At 37.9% G+C, this 22,802-nt stretch overlaps 1 protein-coding gene across 2 annotated transcripts in view; it reads left to right on the top strand.

Moving 5' to 3' along the window:
* csmd3a (CUB and Sushi multiple domains 3a) overlaps positions 1 to 22,802 on the top strand; it is a 777,572-nt gene that overhangs the window by 525,220 nt on the left and 229,550 nt on the right. For both annotated transcript variants that reach the window (XM_049467549.1, XM_049467548.1), the window contains exons 37-41: positions 746 to 850; positions 4,031 to 4,149; positions 9,555 to 9,624; positions 12,948 to 13,064; positions 15,059 to 15,268. In XM_049467549.1, the coding sequence (XP_049323506.1) occupies positions 746 to 850; positions 4,031 to 4,149; positions 9,555 to 9,624; positions 12,948 to 13,064; positions 15,059 to 15,268 (621 nt within the window). The remainder of the gene's footprint in view (positions 1 to 745; positions 851 to 4,030; positions 4,150 to 9,554; positions 9,625 to 12,947; positions 13,065 to 15,058; positions 15,269 to 22,802) is intronic.

Genomic DNA, 22,802 nt, shown 5'->3' with positions numbered 1-22,802 from the left:
GGTACACATACTTTTTCTTGCAACTGTATGTCTGTTTTGTGTGTATATGAATATGTGTGGTGGTTGGGTGGGAAGAGATGGTTGTGTGTAAGGTGAAATAGATGTGGGTGGGGTACATGTGGGCGGGCCTGGGTGGATGTGGACTTTCTAGGGTGGATGTGGGCGGGCTACGGTAGATGTGGGCGGGATTTAAAAGGGATAGTAAATCTGTCTGCCACTACACTTCTGCAACTGTTACCTATAAAACTTTCGGTACCACTTTAAAATAAGACTACCTTTATAAAAGGTTTATAAATGGTTTAGTTTATTAATGGTTACTAATTAGGTTGTAAATGCCTTAAAAATCATTAATAATCAGTTATAACACATACGTAGAAATGTATGTAGACCTGTTGTTTGCCAAATAGTGGACCCAGAGCCACATAACTGATTATTAATGATTTTTAAGGCATTTACAACCTAATTAGTGACCATTAATAAACTAATTGTAAACCATTTATAAACCCTTTATAAAGGTAGTCTTATTTTACAGTGGTACCAAACTTTCAATTAAAAACCAGTTCCAGATTCCAGTTCAAACTGATTATCAGACCAAAAATAAACATGATCTTTTCCAATATAACAGAGTATATTTTTGAGCCGATTTTTTCAGCCGGAATGTAATGTCTAGCAACTGAATGTGTAGAATTATAGCAATTATATCAAGAATCATATTATTTACCATGCTTAATATTTTGTTCTGCAGGGATCACTATTCCACCCCTACTCAACAGCACCTCCAACAACCTGTACCTCACCTTCCAGACGGACATGAGCGTTTCTGGAGCTGGATTTCACCTGGAGTACACCGGTATGGACAGAGCTCACTTCTACTACCCACATCTAACTCTCTAACTGTTCAGATTTTTTATAGATTTCTAAAGCAAATAAATTGGCAACACTTTAGAATAATAGCACAATAATTAACAGTGCATATGACTGATTGTCTCAACTAATTAATAATTGACACTAAATAACACAAATTAGTTGAGACATTAATTAACCATTTAATACCATCTTTATTACTGTTGTAAGTACTATTATTTATGATACTTATTGTAAAGCCAATACATTTAGATATTAGGCATATAATCACATATTCATTATATACAGTACAAGTCTAAAGTCTAAAGGGCACATCCTCTCATTCAATGTTTTTCTTTATTTAATTTATTTTCTACACTGTAGATTAGTATTAAAGTCACGAAAACAATTAAGGGACACATATGGAATTACGTAGTACACAGTAAAAGAGAAAGTTTTCATGCTCCACAATCCCCTGACTCACAGCGTGAAGGAAAATCAGCAAATATAGTTCAGCACCTCCAGGAACTCCTTCAAGACGTCTGTTCGCAAAGCTAAATGTGCTAATTATAGTAATCTAAAGTATAAGCCATATTCTGGTTTGTGTAACTAAATAATTCTGCATGTGTTCCTTTATAGCTTTAATGTCTTCAATATTAAATTTACAATGTAAAAAAAAAAAACAGGTGAAGAAGAGGTGTGTCCAAACTTTTGACTGCTTTAGTGGTCAGTGATAAATGATTATAAGTAGTTTATATACAGTACAGGCCAAAAGTTTGGACACACCTTCTCTTTTTAAATGTGTTTTCTTTATTTTCATGACTATTTACATTGTAGATTCTCACTGAAAGCATCAAAACTATGAATGAACACATGTGGAGTTTTATGTACTTAATAAAAAAGAGGTAAAAAAAAAACTAAAAATAATAATTTTATATCCTATTTTCTTCAAAATAGCCACTCTTTGCTCTGATTACTGCTTTGCACACTCTTGGCATTATTCTCTTAATGAGCTTCAAGAGGTAGAGTTACCTGAAATGAAAAGTTTTCCAACAGTTCTGAAGGAAGGAGTTCCCAGAGGTGTTTAGTAGCACTGGTTGGCTCTTTGCCTTCTTCACTCTGTGAAGCTCCAGCTCACCCCAAACCATCTGGATTGGGTTCAGGTCCGGTGACTGTGGAGGTTCAGCTCATTTTTTATATTAAGTACATAAAACTCCACATGTGTTCATTCATAGTTTTGATGCTTCAGTGAGAATCTACAATCTAAATAATCATGACAATAAAAAAAAAAAACGCATTGAAAAAGAGAAGGTGTGTCCAAACTTTTGGTCTGTACTGTATGAGGGTCAAATTTGACACAATTGTGGTTTAAACACCTAATGAGGTTTGAGTGCTGATAAGCCCTGACATCAGTACAAAGAAATACAATGCATGACCTTTCAGCATGAGCGTCTATCAGATGCCCTTTAATCAATGCTTTTTTGTACACAAGACTGGCCTTTTTTAACAAGAACAAGAACAATAGTTTAATATGTCAGGAAAGACGCTTGGTTATTAAAACCACATTTAAAACTGTCCCCCCAACCGTGACTTTCTACAACAGTATTTAAGAGTTCGCTGTTTCTGTCTTACCCATATTATAAAGAAAAATCAAGTTAAAATTATGTATATACAGTGGTATGAGAGTTCCCCAATGGTGGAACAAACTACCCTCCACTACCAGATCAGGAGAATCTCTCACTATCTTTAATAAACTCCTGAAGACAGAGCTCTTCAAAGAGCACTTACTCTCCTAACACCTCTAACATACTAACTACTTCTAACCCCATTTCCCTCTTCCTCTCCTTCACTCCTCTATCCTATTATTCCCCTTTGACCTCCTTTTATCCCTATCCTTTTACCTTTAAACTTATTTTACATTGTACTTGACTATTGTAAGTCGCTTTGGACAAAAGCGTCTGCCAAATGTAATGTAATGTAATGTAATGTAATGTAATGGTATGAAAAGGTTTAAGCAACGCTAATAACTTTCATGATTTTTCTGAATATAACTGAAATTAAAGTTGAGGTTGAAGCGCCAGGGCTGGATACTTCAACAAGACAATGACCCTATACACAAAACACTAAACTCTGCTCACACTTTTCTAAATCATTCATGCAGAGGAACACAGAAGTACAACGTTCTGGAATGATCATCGTAGATCATCTCAGTCCCCAAAACCTGAATATTATTGAAAATCTGTGGTGTGATTTAAAGCAGCTGTTCATGATCAGAAACCTGAATAAAACCTGACTGAACTGGAGATTTATTGTTTTGTAAAGAAGAATGATCCAAAATACCTTCAACCAGAAGCTTCAACCAGACTCTCATTGGAAACTATAGGAAGAGTTTAGAGGCTGTTATTTCTGCAAAAGGAGGTGTATTGCAGAGGAAGAGGCAGGATGTAATTGCAAGTCAAATTTTTTTTAGACATATCAAAAAAACAAACCAAAAACTGAGCCAAAGAAAATAAACACTTAAAGACTATAAAACAAAAGATAAACTAGGTCTTGAGAAGCAAAGAATAAAACCAGAACTGTAGACCAAAATAGCAAACACGCAGGACAGGGTCAAACAAAAAGCACGACACATAACAAAGGAGCACATGGGGTATTTGTACACAGGCACACACTAGGGACACCTGTGGAGGTAATGAGGGGGGCGGAGTTACAAATGAGACAGGAGGGGTTACAGATGACAAGGCGGGGCTAAGGCAGAGACAAGACCATAACAAAACAACAATGCCATGTGCTCAAAAAAGCACATGGCTGGGAACACAATATAGGAAACGAGGGCAGGAGCACAGAAAGCTAAAAGAGGGAAAAACACAGGACAGGCATTGGCTAAGGTGTGACAGGAGGATCTACTAAATATTAATGTACATTTTCTAGTAAGGTTCCCAAATTTATGCACCTGCCTAATTTAGTTTAAAGAATTTATTGCACACTTTCTGTAAATCTTAAATATAAACTTAATTTAACTTCTCAAATATCACTGTGTTCATCTAATATATATATAGTATATAAAACTGGAATCATAAAAAATTATCGGGTGCCCAAACTACTTCATGCCACTGTATAGTCACCTGTACCTTGTGGATTTCAGCACTCATTACTGACAATTGAAGAGAGTTTCCTGTGTCCTAAGCAATAGGTTTGGATTCCTGCCCGGAGCCACAGACCCCCAGCAACGGTATGAAAATAGGGGACCGCTACGTGGTCGGAGACGTGGTTTCCTTCCAGTGTGACCAAGGCTACACTCTGAAGGTGAGTTATCTGTCATTTGTTTCACCACCTTTCTTTCAAATGTCACCAAACATACAAGTGTATTCGGTAGGTCTCCAATGTTTATATCAAGGCTTATGAGGACTTATATTCCAGGCTAATTACCACAAGGATAATGTAGCTAATCAGCAGAGTAAATAAGATTACTGTAATAAAATAGTGTAATCTGATTAATGCTGTTACTTTTAGATGACTTTTTAAAGCTGTGTGATTAAATCAAGACCAAAGAAAATAGCATTTCAACATGTTCGTACAAGAGAAAGAGAAAACGAGTAAACTTTTACAAAGTTCTCTAAAATCAACTCTTTTATCTTTTAAACATTTAACAATATGCTGCAACGTATAACTGCCAAAACACATTGTACATACTGCAAATATTCAGTTTTTAAACAACAGTGTATGTGTTCTAATGATAATGGCATTCTTTCTCCTCACAACAAAAGGCCACCTAAACAGACAAGATCTGAATCAGAACCAATCAGAATTATTCGACCTGAATTTAAACAGCAAGACCAGAACTGGTCATCCTCAGTCTGAACAGCCAGATTGAAGTTCATTAACTTTCTGAGCGCCCAGATCAGGATCAGTCTCAGTCTGTACAGCCAAATCAGAATGAGTCATTTGAATTCTGAACAGCAAGATCAGAATCAGTTGCCTCAATCTGAACGACCAGACTTGAATCACTCAACCACAGTCTGAACAGCCAGATCAGATTGAGTCAATATGAGTCTGAACAGGCAGATCAGAATCCGTTGGTCTCAGCCTGAACAGCCCGATCGGAATCGGTCATCCACAGTCTAAACTGCCAGATGAAAATCAATCGACTTCATTTGGAATTTCCAATTCTAAATTAGTTGACCTCAATCTGAACAGTCAGATCAGAATGAGTCTGTCTAAGTCTGTAAAGCCAAACTAGACATAGTTTACCTTAGTCTAAAGAGCCAGGTTGAAATCTTTCAATCTGTCTGAAAAGCCAAATCAGATTCAGTTAGCATCAGTTTAAACAGCCAGATTGGAAGCAGTTAACCCCATTTTAAACAGACAGATCGGAATCAATTGACAGTCTGAACAGCCAGATCGGAATCAATTGACAGTCTTAACAGCCATATCAGAATCAATTGCCTCAGTCTGAACAGCTAGATCGGAATCAGTTGCCTCAATTTGAACAGCTAGATCGGAATCAGTTGCCTCAAACTGAACAACTAGATCGGAATCAGTTTCCTTAATTTGAACAGCTAGATCGGAATCAGTTGCCTCAGTCTGAATAGCCAGATCGGAATCAATTGCCTCAATCTGAAATGCCTGATCGGAATCAGTTGCCTCTATCTGAAATGCCTGAATGGAATCAGTTGCCTCAGTCTGAACAGCCAGATCGAAATCAGTTACCTCAATCTGAACAGCCAGATTAAAATAATCTCAGACTATAGTCTGAACAGCCACATCCGAATGAATCTCAATCTGAACAGCCAGATTTAAATAATCTCAGACCTCAATCTCAATCTTAATCTGAACAGCCAGATAAAAATAATCTCAGACCTTAATCTAAACAGCCACATCCTAATCAATCTCAATCTCCGTCTGAGCAGCCAGACTGGAATCAGTTCAACATTAATGTCTTACCAACTCAATTTTTTTTTTTGTAGTTTGCCTGTATGGGTATAGATGCATAACTGCAGTGTTACCTAAAGGACTGTTCCAATCATTCCAGTGTGTTTAATATTATTATTATTCATCAGGATAAGCGATCGGGAACAGCTGTTGTGTAAAAAAAAAAAAAAAAAGCAACTCCCTCTATCAGAGAAAATCAAATACACAGCTCTTTAAAATCAGGGTTACTTCAAGGGTGTTTTTAAAAGAGAGAAGGGAAAGAGTCAGACAGATCAATTCTGTTTATCCAGGATGTTTCTCAGCTCTGAGATTGTGTACCTGTGCTGGCGCTCCTCTTCACGGCAGGCAAACAGAAGAAATGGGGGTTCTGTCCCCTGTTAGATCCTATTCCACTGTTGAACACAGAAACACAGCGTGTTTACTCTTTCCTCTGAGCCGTGATGAGTCCAGGCTTTTTAGTTTTTACTCTTTGTCCTCCAGCAGGTTTCAAAGTAACGTCGGTGGTTCGCTCAGCTGATTTTTATACATCAAATAAAAGAGTGTATTAATCCAAACTCTGCAGTCAAGGTGGGCCAGGACTAAAAAACAGTAGGACTTTCTTATGAAATAGTCCCTGTTTACCCTTTTTATCTTTTACTGTTGTCACATTCTGGATTCGGGCTAACCTTCAGGGGACGGACAATGACACATAACTACAAGAGTCTGGAGTTACTGACCATAATAAGTATAATTTACTTAAATAATTTGAGGTAACTCATTGCCTCACAGTTTTGTAAATATCAGAATTAAAACTTCTAACCGAAATTCAAATTAAATAATTTTATAGATGTTTTATTTTTTATCATATCAATTGCTTTGAGTAATAATTCTACTTTTAATTTATATTTCAGGTTATAAAATGTATCTATGTTTAGTCTACATTTTTATTTAATTAAATAAAATATAGATTCGATTATAAATTGAATATAAATTGTGAATAGTAAGTTTAGCATACAGCCAATATAGACTTAGCACCTCAAAAAATGATGCTTACTCTTAGAGTAGGGTTCGTATGCTCATGAAAAACCTGAAAAAGTCATGGAATAAAATGTGAAAATAGCAACTTCCAGGCCTGGATAAGTTTTGGAAAAATTTAAATACCCAGAAATTGTTAGCGTTTTTTTCTAATATACTGTAATTCTACCTCCTTTATTTAAATGCAACAGTTAGTGTAACCTCTGCTTATATTGTAAAATTTTTATATCCTCACAGAATTCGTTTTTAAAACGTTATTCAGCTCTATTCAAAAAAGGTGTGGTTATGGTAGAAGGGCTGGTTATGGGCGGGACCAATAACAGACCGTCAGCTCCGCTCCGCCCCGCTCTGCAGCCTTTGACCTCGAGGCAGCCCTCAGGGGCGGGGTTATTTAAATGAGTAGGATGTCTCTCCACAGTCTTTCTCCCTCCTCTGGTCTCTACTGCGCTCTACAGACTCGGGTTTCAGGATCGCCAACATGGAGGAAGATTTTGGCTTCATTTTCATTGAATGAATAGGAACGGAGCCACGGCGTCCATCTTTTTTTACAGTCTCTGGTAAAAATAAAGGGCTAGAATAAAGGGTTAGAATGTCGCTTCACCGCGTGATAAACCATTTGCTGTCGTGTTGTCGTTTTCAATGGTGAACGCAGGGTAAGCATGTTATTAGCTCATTATTAGTTAGCACAATGCTAATTCGTGGCCTCTTTGTTTCATAGTTTGTTAGCTACACTAGCCTTGTAGCTCCTCCAGTGTAAAAATAAATAATCCACACTTCAGAAGCCGGCGCTGTCCTGGCTGATTGACTGACTGTGTTTGCGCTAATGGGGAACACTGTGTATCTGGATGTTTGATCTTTTCCTCCGCTGTAGCTCCAGTGCCAGGATTCTAGCTCAGGTCTGGCCTCTAATAATACGAGGAAGCAGAAGCTCTTAGCCAGCAACTGTTTGGACACATTTTTGGAACGTGTTGCTGTCATGCACCCTACATAATTGGCACTTGACTGATGGTGTGAAATTAAACTCGCAAAACCCAATTTGTCTCTGTCAGCGCGGAGGCCGCCGCTCGCGTCCTGAGCGGCAGTTTGCTATTCTTGTGTGTTTCATTAAGCGGCTGTTCAAACTCTCGGGCTCTTGTCATTCTAACCCTCACAACAAGCACTGCGAGCGAAAAACGACCCCCTGCCTGGGTAATCTAACGTCTTAAAAACAAAAGTGCCACAAAGGCTTTTTGGAGTGGCGCCTCAGAACAGCAGTTTTCAACCTGCGGGCTGTGACTTCCAGAGTAAGACACGGTGATGCTGCTTCTAGGGGAACAGTGCCTTTAACTAAACATTGTTTTAAACATTAAAAAATGAAATAAAAAAATAATATTGCTGAGGTAATTACTAAAGAAAATATGCTGTTTTGTCGCAGAGCAATTACATTTGCATCTGAACAGAAATGCATAGTGTTTCCAACCCAAGTACCCAAGCTTTTCGTACTACTTTAATTATATCTTTTAGATGCAGTCTACACTGTAAAGCCTAATAAGTTAAGTCTACTTAAATAATTTGAGGTAATATAAAATGTTTTTAAAACTATATTGTATGTATACTGAGTTGAACAAACATTCATCTTTAAGTTCAAAAGACAAAACCCAAATACGTGACAGTCAAAACGTGGTGTACCTGAAACTTAACTTTTTAAAATTCTCATTCCATCATTTTTTCATACATTATAAAATGTACAGTTGTGGTCTTTAGTATGAATAAACACCATGTGAGCTGTGCTCAGGTGTTTCTATTTAGCCCTGCTTTATTTCACTGCATAAGTGGGCTCTGAAGAAAGAAAGGATTTGAGTTCACGCAATCCCAGTGTCTGTGTCTGCCGGGTGCCTCCTTACTGCCAGGTCATGGTGGCCACGCCCCCTTTTTAATCTGAAATATCCGAAAACGCTACTGATTTCTGAAGTGGTTATCCATCTTACCTGGTTACCGCTGCCTCCCACAGACTTAGCGCTAGCGCTGGAGGACTGAAAAAAGCTCGTACTGAAAAAAGTTTCAGCTCTGTTTCAGCACTTCTGACACAAACCCCCGGTGGGGTGAAGCGTATATATTTAGCTAAAAATAAATTACCGCTTCTACAAACTGCAGCGCCATCGCTCTCCTGTGAGGATCTGTGATTAATTGTGAAAGTCAATAATAATCTCTTTTTCAAAGTCTCTTCTGTGACTCGTTTAGTGCATTTATTGCTTAAATTGTCAGTCAGAAACTTGTAAATTGTTTATACAGGTAAACCTACTTTTGAACCATTTCTTTGTCATCTGTGGTTAGATTTTGTTTGTAGTTTTGATTATATTCGAGATTACTTTTTAGGCCATAATCGCCCAGAGTTAGGAGAATTTTTGATCAAACTGAGTTGAGGATCTGTAATCAGTTTTTGCATCGTTTGCATCATCAGTTGAGCCAAATTAAAAACTTTGAGGTGCTAAAGGTGTGTTACAAGGGCTACCAGAAAAGAACCGCTTTTCCATAAAAAAAATCTAGATGTGTGAATGTTAAAAAGAAGTTAATGCAAGGTTTTTGTATCAGGCTTTTTTTTTATAGTGAAAATAGTGGGTCTTCTTCTATGGCAGTTCCCTCAATTCCCTTAAAGTCCTCAATATTTAAGAGTTCACTGTTCCAGAATGGCTTTGAAAACCTGTTCCCATTGCTTTTTGACTATGATATGTTTCCATAACTCTCCTAGAAAACCCATTTCTTCTTTTTTCTTTCTCGTCTTGCAGGGCAGCGCGTATATAACATGCATGCCGGGACCTGTCAGAAGATGGAACTACCCAGCACCTCTCTGTCTGGGTATGTAAAAATCTCCAGCAGGACGTTTTCTTTGGTCTTTTATTCACCAGCAGCGTCTCTGCTGCGTTTGAGTCTGCTCAATACCTCAGTGTGATATAGCAACTTCAGGCTTCGGGCTGATCTGACAGCAATAACATTTCACCATGTTTCTGTCTCATTTGTTTTCGGTTCGCTTACTTTCGCTTTTTCTTTTTTTCTCTTTTTCATTACGGGTGTCTAAAACCCGGCGAGAAGTGCCAGCCGCTCTCCACAGAGCTATATTACCAGTGGGGTCATTTCTACGGGCTAGAACATGTTCTCTTTGAGATGCTATTCATTGGACACCGCCGTCTGCAGAAAGGCATCTTGCACGGATAGTGATTTTAACATTCTCTTTTGTGCTCGAATCAATTAGCCTCACAGTCACTTTTTCAGGGTTCTACCGTCTTTTTCGCAGCGCGCCCACTATTGTTAATTTCTGACTCAGTACAGTTCCATCTGCCATCGGCGAAGAAAGGCAGTCCAAGCGAGATGACACGTTAACGCTAAGCCTCCTGAAGGATTCGCCCCGAAAAACAGAGATCCGTCTGATTTATTACTAATTTATAAACGTGTCTCCGGAGACGCCGCTCCGTGTAATCCGCTGATTCACTGGAAATTGAGCCGGCTTGAAATGTACAACAGCTTCTCGCCCAAAGCTGTTTTCTTTCTGTTTGTTTCCTCGCTGCTCCAGGCCCAGACGTGGCCGTGAAAGGCAAATTGATCCGTGTTCCTCTAGTTTAAATGGACAGTTCAATGTGCTCTATCGACAACTCAATTTAGCAGCTCTAAAGTACAGCCAATGGACACGGCCGGTCCAAGTGGCCATTCGTTAGGCCCTTGTTACTAAAACCCACAAATAAATTCACAGACACATCTGGGAATACCGTCTATATAAAGTATATGTTTATTTACTGTATATATATACACTCGTTGTCTGCTTTTTTTTAGCTCCACTCTAAAGCTAGCTCATAGAAGCACTTCTAGAAGCAGTTCTACTATAATTACATACTGTAGTTCTGTATCTGTTTCTCTGTATACTTAATTATTGTCCTCCTTCTTTCCTTCACCCTCTTCTTCAATACTCAGAATCCACAGGAAAGAAAGGATGCGCCCTGAAAAACAGAGATCCGTCTGATTTATTACACATTTATAAACGTGTCTTTAGAGATTCTGCTCCATCTGGAAATACTGTCTATATAAAGTATGTATTTATATATATTTATACACTTAGTGTCCATTTTTTTAGCTCCACTTTAAAGCTAGCTTATAGTTCTACTATGATTAAAGACTGTAGTTCTGTATCTGTTTCTCTGTATACTTTATTATTCTCCTGTTCTTTAATACCCAGAACCTTACAGTAGAGAAAACCACCAGAGAACAGCTATTATTATTGTTATTTGGGTGGTGGGTAATTTATTCTCAGCACTGCAGTGATTAGCAATGATTAGCATGGTGGTGGTGGTGTATGAGGTGTTGGTAGTGTGTGTTGTGCTGCTGGTACAGTGAGTAGATCAGATAAAGCAGTGCTAGCACCGAAAAACGGGGCAAAGAGTCTAAAAGCGGAGAGAGTGCGCATTTCTAGCACAGAAAAACGGGGCAAAAGAGTCTAAAAGCAGAGAGAGTGCGCATTTCTAGCGCAGGAAATCTGGGCAAAAGAGTCTAAAAGCGGAGAGAGTGCGCATTTCTAGCGCAGAAAAACGGGGCAAAAGAGTCTAAAAGCGGAGAGAGTGCGCATTTCTAGCGCAGAAAAACTGGGCAAAAGAGTATAAAAGCGGAGAGAGTGCGCATTTCTAGCGCAGAAAAACGGGGCAAAGAGTCTAAAAGCGGAGAGAGAGTGCATTTCTAGCGCAGTAAAACGGGCCAAAGAGTCTAAAAGCGGAGAGAGTGCGCATTTCTAGCACCGAAAAACGGGGCAAAGAGTCTAAAAGCGAAGAGAGTGCACATTTCTAGCGCAGAAAAACGGGGCAAAAGAGTCTAAAAGCGAAGAGAGTGCTCATTTCTAGCGCAGAAAAACGGGGCAAAGAGTCTAAAAGCGGAGAGAGTGCGCATTTCTAGTGCAGAAAACTGGCCAAAGAGTCTAAAAGCGGAGAGAGTGCGCATTTCTAGCGCAGAAAAACTAGCCAAAGAGTCTAAAAGCGAAGAGAGTGCTCATTTCTAGCGCAGAAAAACGGGGCAAAGAGTCTAAAAGCAGAGAGAGTGCGCATTTCTAGTGCAGAAAACTGGCCAAAGAGTCTAAAAGCGGAGAGAGTGCGCATTTCTAGCGCAGAAAAACTAGCCAAAGAGTCTAAAAGCGGAGAGAGTGCGCATTTCTAGTGCAGAAAAACTGGCCAAAGAGTCTAAAAGCGGAGAGAGTGCGCATTTCTAGTGCAGAAAAACTGGCCAAAGAGTCTAAAAGCAGAGAGAGTGCGCATTTAGTCAAGTAAAATGGTGTTTAAATAAAATAAGCAGGAAAAAAAGTATAATTTAAAGTGGTATATTTCATTATTTGTTTTATTACAGAGTCTGTGGCCCGTGACTTCAAATATATTTCTCCTTCTGGCCCCCAACAAAAAAAGTTTGGACACCCCTGGTTTAAGCAATCAGATCGCAATATATATTCGTGGAACTCTCAGTACAGTACTTTGTGCTGGCCACCTCTGATCAGATCACCAATTATGCATGTTAATTCCAGGTGTAAATGTGGTCTATTAGTCCATCTGTGCTAAATTTGTCAAGATAAATCTCTAAATAAGAAACATCATTGGTATTTCAGCAGTGAGGGATACTACACAGTCTGTGAAGTGAGGCAGTAAACTGCAGTCCGCCCCTGTTTTACTGTAGCCGAGCCATTTTAAAATGAGCCTCACGAGTGCAGGAAGAAGTTCTGCTGGCATTCATCTGAAAATTCATTAAGACGTAATGTAACAGAGAGCTCCGTTTCTCCGTGACCCTCAAAATGAAGGCAGCAGACTCCTCTAAATTAGATTTTTGGCCCATTTCAATTGCGCATTATTAAACATCATTACCCGGCTGTTTATATAGTCAAGGAACACAATGAGTTTTGCATTATGTGTGCAAATGAATTCACTTCCACATAATGTGAATATTCCCGGAAACAGAGTCATGAGCTTTACACTTTGATGAGACGCGCTGTTTTATTAGCGCTGAACGTGGACTGGAAATTAAGCTGCGGTGGGATGCAGTAAGGTGGGGGGATATTAAGCCGGGGATATCTTGTGTGATCTGCAGGTGTTAAGTGCCGGAGAGTGTGCAGGTGGGCGAGTAACTCTGTTGCTATTGTGCTATTGTGTGTTTTACTGCAGCCGAGTGCGGAGGGTCTCTATCTGACATGAACGGCGTCATCCTGAGCCCCGGGTTCCCTGGAAACTACCCCAGCGGCCTCGACTGCAATTGGACCGTTAAGCTCCCGGTCGGCTTTGGTCAGTTTCTGAAAATCGTCTATCGAAATTATGCTGTTTTTTATATTCTTTACATATTCTTTCTGCATAAATTGGTCATTAAATATGTGTCGTGCTCTTCATTTACGTCACAGCAATAGACAAACACAGTCTGCTTAAACTAATACCACACAAACACATTATATGTTCACATGGTTTTATTGAACACACCATGTTTAGATTTACAGTGCAGAGTGGAAAAACTATGTGAACCCCTAGGCTAATGACTTTTCTGAGAGCTAATTGGAGCCAGGATGTGATTAACCCTTTGAACTCTAGGCTGTTTTGGTGTGTTTTTTCTCTGTTTTTGTTTTCAGTTCTTCTTTCAGGTCTTATAACACAGTAATTATATCAGACAGACACATGCCCTGATCTCTTTTACTCCAGAAGAAATACAAAAGGAAGTAGAATTGTTATATTTTACTGGAACTGATCATGTTTTGGTCAAAATTTTACCAAGCGCCTGTTTTTTTTTTAACTTATTTTTGAACGTATAGACTTTAAATATATTCACACCTAAGATATCTTTTCAAAAATGGTTAAACTACAGTAATGGTCACTAATAGGCAGACCGTGGTCCAGATCCGGACCTGGACAGGACCCAGAAGGAGTTAATTCTGCCCGTGTTCATTTAAAGAGGCGGAACGTTTATTGTCTTTATGGTTTACGTGTTTTACAGCACAGTAAACTCACAGACCAATCACATGTGCTGTAAGATCTCCAAACGCTTTCCTCAGCCAATCAGATCTGTGCAGATGTGAGAGTGCGGAGCCACACAGGAGAATAAAACGAGAAAAGCTTATACAGATGGTGCGCACCAGAAAAAAACATTAAAATACTACATTTATAAAACATATTAACAGTAATGTAACCGAGCTGTGTTACTTCCAGTTGTTGATAAAACACTGACTACTATAGGCTTCTTCAGTAAACAGAATAAAACACTGAATTACAACACAAGTTAACATTGGCGATGGTCCGGACCTTAGCCTGATAAAATTTTCTTTAACTGGACCAAACTGAACTTTAATTAAATACCTCTGAACTAGAGTGTGTATAAGTTGAAAGCATAAGAATATTGATTATGATAGTTCATTACATGGATTATTAATTATTACTTTAATAAAATACATGGAGAAACAGCATCAGGCAAAGTTATTTATCTTGATAATCAATAATCACACCTCTAGGATACATGTAGATACTAAAAACCACCTGACACTCAGAGCAGCCTATGCCTTTCAGTATTTTAATCAGGACACACAAGATAACTACTTAGTAAAAATGTGCAAGTAAAATAAAAACTATATAAAGTAGTGCGCACACCATACCTAGTCATCTGCTGGTGTTGATCCACTGTGTTTTATTATCAAGTCTAAAGTCAGTGCAGTGTTTTCCCACAAAATCTTACAGCACTTCAATGCTTCATGCTACTTTTATGGAGATGTGGATTTCATTTTCCAACAGGACTATTATTTTAACTTTTGGGTTTTCGTTGGCTGTATGCCATAATCATCAGTAATAAAAGAAATAAACATACACAATATAAGAAATAAACACAAAATAGACAATCACATTTTGATCTAAATTACTGAAATGAAGTTACTTTTCAATGATATTCAATTTTTTTGAGATGCACGAGAAGAATTAACCATAGATCATAAAGTAAAACTGGATAACATATTGATCATGTAAAATATTGATTAAGATTATATTATATATATATATATATATATATATATATATATATATATATATATATATATATATATATATATATATATATTCTAAAGGACAAAATATTTTTTCTTCTGTCATATTGTCTTGGAAATAATGTTTTCAGTTGTATCAAGAAAAAAAAATACAGTGTATTATTATTGTTACAGTGACTTTAACAAGACCTTGGTTTGTTTTTGACACTTTAGCCCGTACACTATTACTCATTGTTCTGACATCTTCATTGGTTTTGCCTGCAGGGATCCACCTGCAGTTCCTGAACTTCACCACGGAGGCGGTGCACGATTACCTGGAGGTTCGGAGCGGGACTCCAGAAAGCGGCTCGGTGATTGACAGGTTCAGCGGCTCCGTGGTGCCCGAGTCCTTCTTCAGCACCACCCACGAGACCAGCTTCCTGTTCCACAGCGACTACTCCCAAAACAAACCCGGCTTCCACATCACATACGAAGGTAAGGAAGGTCTAGCAGGATTTAGATATGCGGTTCTAGCAATATACACCGAACAGCCATTACATTAAAACCACCTGCATACACAGCAAAAAGTCAAGTGTTGAATTAACTCCCTCAGAGATGATTTCAGCTCTTCCCCCGGGTTTATATAACTCCACACTTTTTAGAGTTAAATCAACACGTTCAAATAGTTCAACATTTAACACTTTACCAGAGTTCCTTTTTAACTCACAGACAGAGAGGCAGACAGACAGACAGAGAGGCAGACAGACAGACAGACAGACAGAGAGGCAGACAGACAGACAGACAGGCAGACAGAGAGGCAGACAGACAGACAGACAGACAGACAGAGAGGTAGACAGACAGACAGAGAGGCAGACAGACAGACAGACAGACAGACAGACAGAGAGGCAGACAGACAGACAGACAGACAGACAGAGAGGCAGACAGACAGACAGACAGACAGACAGACAGGCAGACAGAGAGGCAGACAGACAGACAGACAGACAGAGAGGTAGACAGACAGACAGACAGAGAGGCAGACAGCCAGCCAGACAGACAGATGGGCGGGCAGAAAGACAGAGAGAGAGGCAGACAGACAGACAGACAGACAGAGAGGCAGACAGACAGTCAGAGAGGCAGACAGACAGACAGACAGACAGAGAGGCAGACAGACAGACAGACAGACAGAGAGGCAGACAGACAGACACACAGAGAGGCAGACAGACAGACAGACAGACAGAGAGGCAGACAGACAGACAGACAGACAGATAGACAGAGAGGCAGACAGGTAGACAGCCAGACAGACAGACAGGCAGAGAGGCAGAGAGACAGAGAGAGAGACAGACACAGAGGCAGACAGACAGACAGACAGACAGACAGACAGACAGACAGACAGACAGACAGATAGATAGATAGATAGATAGATAGATAGATAGATAGATAGATAGATAGATAGATAGATAGATAGATAGATAGATAGATAGATTTAATGAGAAGTTGTGTCCAAACTTTTGACTTGTACTGTACATATATTTTTGTGTTTTTTTTCTTGCTCAAAATTAGTTTTTAATATGTTCAAAATAAATGGTTTAATTACCATGCTTGTTACATGTCACATCATTGCATTAGCTTCAGTGAGGCGTTACGTTATTAATAGAGGGATTAATAGATGAAACCGCGTACATGACAACCACGTGTGCTACTGCAGAAATGAGATTAAGGGTTAATGTTCATTTATGAGGTTATACATAAGTAGCTGCTTTTATAATGCTGTTAATTAAGCCTCAGTTCTTGATGGTTTTAAGAGCTGACAGGTGTGTTTAAAAGTCATCTTTTTAACCATTTGAAATGTGTCACAGTTTTGAGGAAGGATGTGTAGGTGGGAGTACGTTCAAATAAATCCCTTTATTTAAAATGAAGCCAGAAACAAAGAAGAAACTGAAAACAAACACAAGCAGGTGCAAAATACAAAACACAAGCAAGGTAAACAAGCTGACAGAACTGAAACAACAAAAAAAGAAGAAAAAAGAACAGAACAGAAAGTTACAATGAGCAGACATGAAACTCAGATCACCATACTAGAAACACTAAACCACCTGGACTAATAATAGAGTGAGTGCACTGAAAAGCGTACTCAGGTACAGGTAGCTGCGCCATTTAAATAGTAATCTTCCAAAGTCAGAGGGCACCTGGCTCTTAACCCATTTATGCCCAAATTTTTCCCACACATGCAAATATGCAAATCATGTGTTATTAGTAACCCTTTGAAATAATCAAGAATTATTTCCTCCAAAAAAATGAGAAAAGTAGATGAAAAAGTGTGTTTTATTACCAGTCACAATTGTGACCGGTGGGATGATATGCGTATTCTCAATGAAAGGTTGCTCAAATAGTTTTTTTGTTGAAATAAGGGCCTTCTGACAGCAATCACTGAAAGAGAATACTTGATCAGGAACTTGGGACTTTCCACACCATAGGAACACTAAGACCCGTGGCAAAATATGTTCAAAATATGTTAACCTTGTTTAATTATTTCAAATACAAATTGCAACAGCATCACTTTAGTGTAACATGTATTGAAACATTTATTTGTAAACATTTTAAATTGTACTTTACTGCAAATCTTTTAATGTTGGTATAATATTTTAGTACAACATTTACAACTAAATGTAAATTACAGTCAAATACTTCATTCAAAACTTCAGGAATGATGTAAACTGTTGTGTATACTATTAGTAACCAGTGTTGGGCACGTTACTTTGAAAAAGTAATTAGTTATAGTTAGTAGTTACTTCTCCGAAAAGGAAACTGATTTACTAACTGAGTTACTCCACTATAAAAGTAACTAGTTGCCAGTAAAAGTAACTACTGGGTTACTTTTGTTACTTGCCTCCGTAACCATACCCCCCCCCTCCCCCCCCCCCACCTCCCAGCCCCCACCTTCTCAGAGTGTGTTTCATAAGCCAGATAAACAGAGTGCACAACAGCAAAGACAACAATCATTGCTTAGGCGGTTATCTCATCCTCCCCTCCCTTGTAACTCACACACACAACGCACACACACACACACACACTTGCATATTTGTCTGTATGCGCAAAGTTAAAAAAATAAAGTTAATTGAGCGTCTAAAGTAACGTGCAGTAACGGGGTGTTGAAAACGATAACAGTAATTAGTTACCGATTACTCCTTACTGAACACCGTTATTCCCTAATTTAACAAAAAATTGATAATAGGCAGGTATACAGTAACGAGGTAGGCACCTGAGCGAAGTGCTTGATTCTGTTCAACAATCAGTCAGACATTGTATTACAGTAACTTAGAAAATAAAGTAACCAGATATGGTAGTCCATATCTGACCCATCACTATCACAATCACTTATAATAGCATCTTTCTCATTTTGAGGTATGATAGCAACGTTGCATGCCTAAAATTAGTCATCCTAAAATAAAAATATATATAGGTAAGATGCAACAAGAAATTTGTTTGTATATTTAGTATGTGTGCATCTGGATACAACATTCTATCCCACCGGTCACAATTGTGACTGTTTACATGTTTACTCATTCTGCAAACACACCAAAGACATTTGACTAATTACGAATGCATATATCATAACTAAACAACTTCGAGAGCATGTGTACAAAAATATTTGTTTCTATGTTTATTTTAACATACTTTACCAGCCTTTTATTTGGGAGCTTTGAGGCAGCCATCCTCTTCTCAAGATGCAACCAGGAAGTAAACAGCTCTGGTCATGTGACAATTTACTCAAAACATTTGATACTGTCCACATTTAATTGAAACATTGTAATATTTCAATATTTCCTTATAGAGTATTGGGAAATTAACCAGTAACATTTTTAGAGGCTAATAATTAAAAAACTTTTTTTGGTCACAATTGTGACCGATGGGTTGAAATGGGTTAAAGGGAATGGCAATTGAGACCCTGAATGGGTTATTTCACGTTACGCCCAAAAACACGCTCAAGAGAATTAACATGCACTTTGTGTGTTTTAAGCTGTGCACAGTGTACTTTTCCCGTCGTTATGATAGCAAAGACACACTGACAAGCCCTTAAATTAATCTGCACTGTGAGTGGGTATTGAGAAATAAGACCTGACACACCTGACACACAGACAGACAGACAGACAGACAGATATATAGATAAACAGATAGATAAACACCCACCTTAGACAGACAGACAGACAGACATATAGACAGATAAGCAGTTAGACAATAGACAGACAGACAGTCAAACAGATAAACACCCAGCTTAGACAGACAGACAGATAGGTAGACAGGTAGACAGATAAACAGTTAGACAGATAAGCTGTTAAAAAGACAGAAAGACAGACAGACAGACAGACAGACAGACAGACAGACAGACAGACAGACAGACAGACAGACAGATAGATAGATAGATAGATAGATAGATAGATAGATAGATAGATAAACACATATCTTAGACAGACAGGCAGACGGACAAATAGACAGAAAAGCAGTTAGACAAATAGACAGACGGACAGACAGACAGACAGATATAAGGACACCCACCTTAGACAGACAGATAGACAGATAAGCAGTTAGACCAATAGACAGACAGACAGACAGACTGATAAACAGTTAAACAAATAGATAGACAGACACCCACCATAGACAGACAGATAGACAGTTAGACAAATAGACAGACAGATGATAGATGGACAGACAGATGGAAGAAAAGACAGATATATGTACTGGTATATATATATATATATATATATATATATATATATATATATATATATATATATATATATATATATATATATATATATATACAGATATATGAGATTCATGATATTAAGTTGAGCTGTAATGATGGGGCCCATGTGGGAGGCCTGACTAGGTAACAGTCACAATACATACATGTTGTAACCCACTGAGAGCACATGCCCACCTGAAACCCACCTAGCACATGTTCCATGTATGTGAGACCCACAGGAGCATACTAGCTGGGTTATTACACAATAATTTACATACTTAATCACTAAATTAACCACATTATGATTCGATTCACATTCTGTACGATCAGATTTCATTCAGATTGGATTTGTTTTAATGGTTCAAAGACAACAAACACACATATAACAGTAACTCTAAATCAAGTTAAAGTCAATACGAATTATCTGCTTTTCTATTTACACACACAGCACAGTTCAGAATCTGCACTTTCAGCAGGATTTCTACACTTATTCTCACAATTATCCATATGAGATTATGCTCTATAGATTTGTAATCGCCTGTGATTGATCGCTTTGACATGTAAGGGTTACAGATCAAACTTGAGGAAGCTTTAACTCATGCAGAACTTTTATATTGATCCTGGAAACGTATTCCTCAGTGGGTAAGAAAAAAATCATATATACTCTGTTTATCTGCAGTGTGAAACTGCACTATTGAACGTTTTCACTGTTTAACCCCCACCTTCCGAGTCTGTGGATTGATTGGCTTTGTTTTAAGTGCAGCAGGATCTCATGCATATGCATGCTGCTGTGTTAATGCGAGCGGTATGTTGTATAAGGTGTGTGTGTGTAGGTGTGGAGGCCACGTTATTCCTGGCACTACACCGCAGCTATATATACTGTATATATGTATATATGATTCTGTTTGAAAATGTCCACGCTGTGTTTTTTCTTGAATGCCCTGTAATAGTTTCTGAGCAAACCTTCCACATATTCAGAATCATTCAGACATGCTAATATATTTTATATATATGTCAAAATTTAATTATCAAGCACAGTAAAGCATCACTTATACTGCGTACGGTGCACTGTGAGGCTCATCGCTATCTTACACCCTGCCAACAGTCTTTTTTTTTTACATGCAAGCAAGTCAGTTTCCCCTGCTGAGATATGCAGTAGTATTGCGCCTTTAAAATAGCTATACACCAAAGTCAGAGCTTATTATTTTACATAACGCCCAATACACAACCATGAATAATTAAGAGAATTAATACATGCCTTTTGTGCATTTCGAGCTGTGCAACAAATACTTTTCCCGCGTCGCTACCATAGCAACGACACACTGACACGCCCTAAATCAAGCTGCATGATGCGCGGTTGACAGCTCGCCTATAGATTGCTAAAAAGGGCCCTTCATTGGCTCAACTTAACTCAGTCAAGTCATCGTTTTGCTTTGACTCAGTTAAGTTGGAAATACAAACAATTTTGAGTTTATTCAACTTAATTAAGTCAAAGCTAGATGATAACTTAAACCAGTTAAGTTTATTCAACGTAACTCAGTTTTGATCACACAACAATAATTTACAGAATAAAGGTAACTTGCTCTTATAGCCTACAACACTGAGGCCTGGCAATCAACACATATATTACACTGATGCATGCCCAGGATAAGGTTACCAAAGATGGTAAGGTAAGTAAGGTAGAGGCCACACCCACTATGCAAATATATGCTGCCAGGAGCATTGTGGGAAATCTCTATGAACCAAAACTGTGGAAAGGGCACTGACACAAGTTGGTTCGAATCACATTTTTTTTATTGACTCAACAAACATTTTTAAGTTTTCAGTTTGAAGGTCTCTGAACTCATTTTATGGAGTTGTACTGGCCGGTAAGTTCACTCAACTTAATAATATTAGTTCTCCTGACTGAAACACAATTGTTTTAAGAGTGTGTAATGATTAAGCTACAAATAAAGAAGTAGTGTGGTTTAATGCATGTGTAACATGCCAGCACGCCAGATGTCTAGGCATGGAGTTGTAGAGGTTCCTAATGGTCTCCTGGCAAAATCTATCCCATGCAGTTTAGGAGTGTTAATCACTATAATGCAAAGCATTAAATCACACTTTTATCTTAAGAAAAGTACACACAACAAAACTCATTTTACTAATTTTACCATCATCAGCATCACAAACAACTTAGAAGACATGTGCATCTTTACTGGTGGGTTTAGATCTTGGTAATAATGTATTAATATGCAAGACACATAATCTGAAAATGCTAAAAAAAAATTAACATTGAGCAAGCAAACATATAAACAGCAATATATTTAATTATTATTTATTATTTGCTATTTTATCATTGTTTTAAATAATAAACATACCATTTCTGGATGGTTCTGAATAGGGGTAAGGTTTGCTCAGAAACTTTCACAGAGCATTCAATAAACACAGCATGTAGTTATTTAATATTAACATGTTGATACCATTTTAATATTTATATTTCATTCATTCATTCATTCATTCATTCATTCATTCATTCATTCATGTCATTATAGTAATACAGGGCTAGTTTATTGTACTATGCAACCCTGTATCAATAGTTTCATTTATTTTGTACTATGGCTGAATTATATGATGTTGCAGGTACCAGCCTAAAATATTCATATTTCTTATATTTTATTTATATTTTTTATATTTATATTTATATGTTATATTCAAATATTAATATTTTATAAACTATTGCTTTATTAATGCATTATTGAGTGGTAATGAATGTGTTGTGAAGGCCCTACAGTGGTGTGAAAAAGTGTTTTTTGCATTTTTATCATACTTACATTTTTCAGTTTATCAAACAAACTTTTATATCAAAATATAAAAAATAAGCTGAGTAAATATAAAAAGGACTTTTTAAATGATGATTTCATTTATTAAAGAAAAAAAAAACTATCCAAACTAATCTAGCCTTGATTAATCACACTTATTGGAAGCTGGGTTAAATTTCACTACTAACCACAACCAGGCCTGATTACTGCCAGACCTGTAGAATCAAGAAATCACTTAAATAGAACCTGTCTGACAACATGAAGCAGATAAAACATCTCAGAAATCAGCACATCATTATACCCTGGTCTGAAGAAACTCAAAAACAGATGAGAAAAGTCAGTCTGGAAAAGGCTATAAAGTCATTTCTAAAGCTTTGAGACTCCAGAGAACCACAGTAAGAGCTATTATTCACTAATGGAGAAAACATGGAACACTGGTGAACCTTCCCAGGAGTGACCGGCCAACCGAATTACTCCAAAAGGG

The sequence above is a fragment of the Astyanax mexicanus genome, chromosome 1, assembly GCF_023375975.1.
Source record: "Astyanax mexicanus isolate ESR-SI-001 chromosome 1, AstMex3_surface, whole genome shotgun sequence".
Lineage (NCBI taxonomy): Eukaryota > Metazoa > Chordata > Actinopteri > Characiformes > Acestrorhamphidae > Astyanax > Astyanax mexicanus.
Note: the sequence above shows the minus strand (reverse complement) of the source record. Positions and strands in the feature narration are given on the sequence as shown.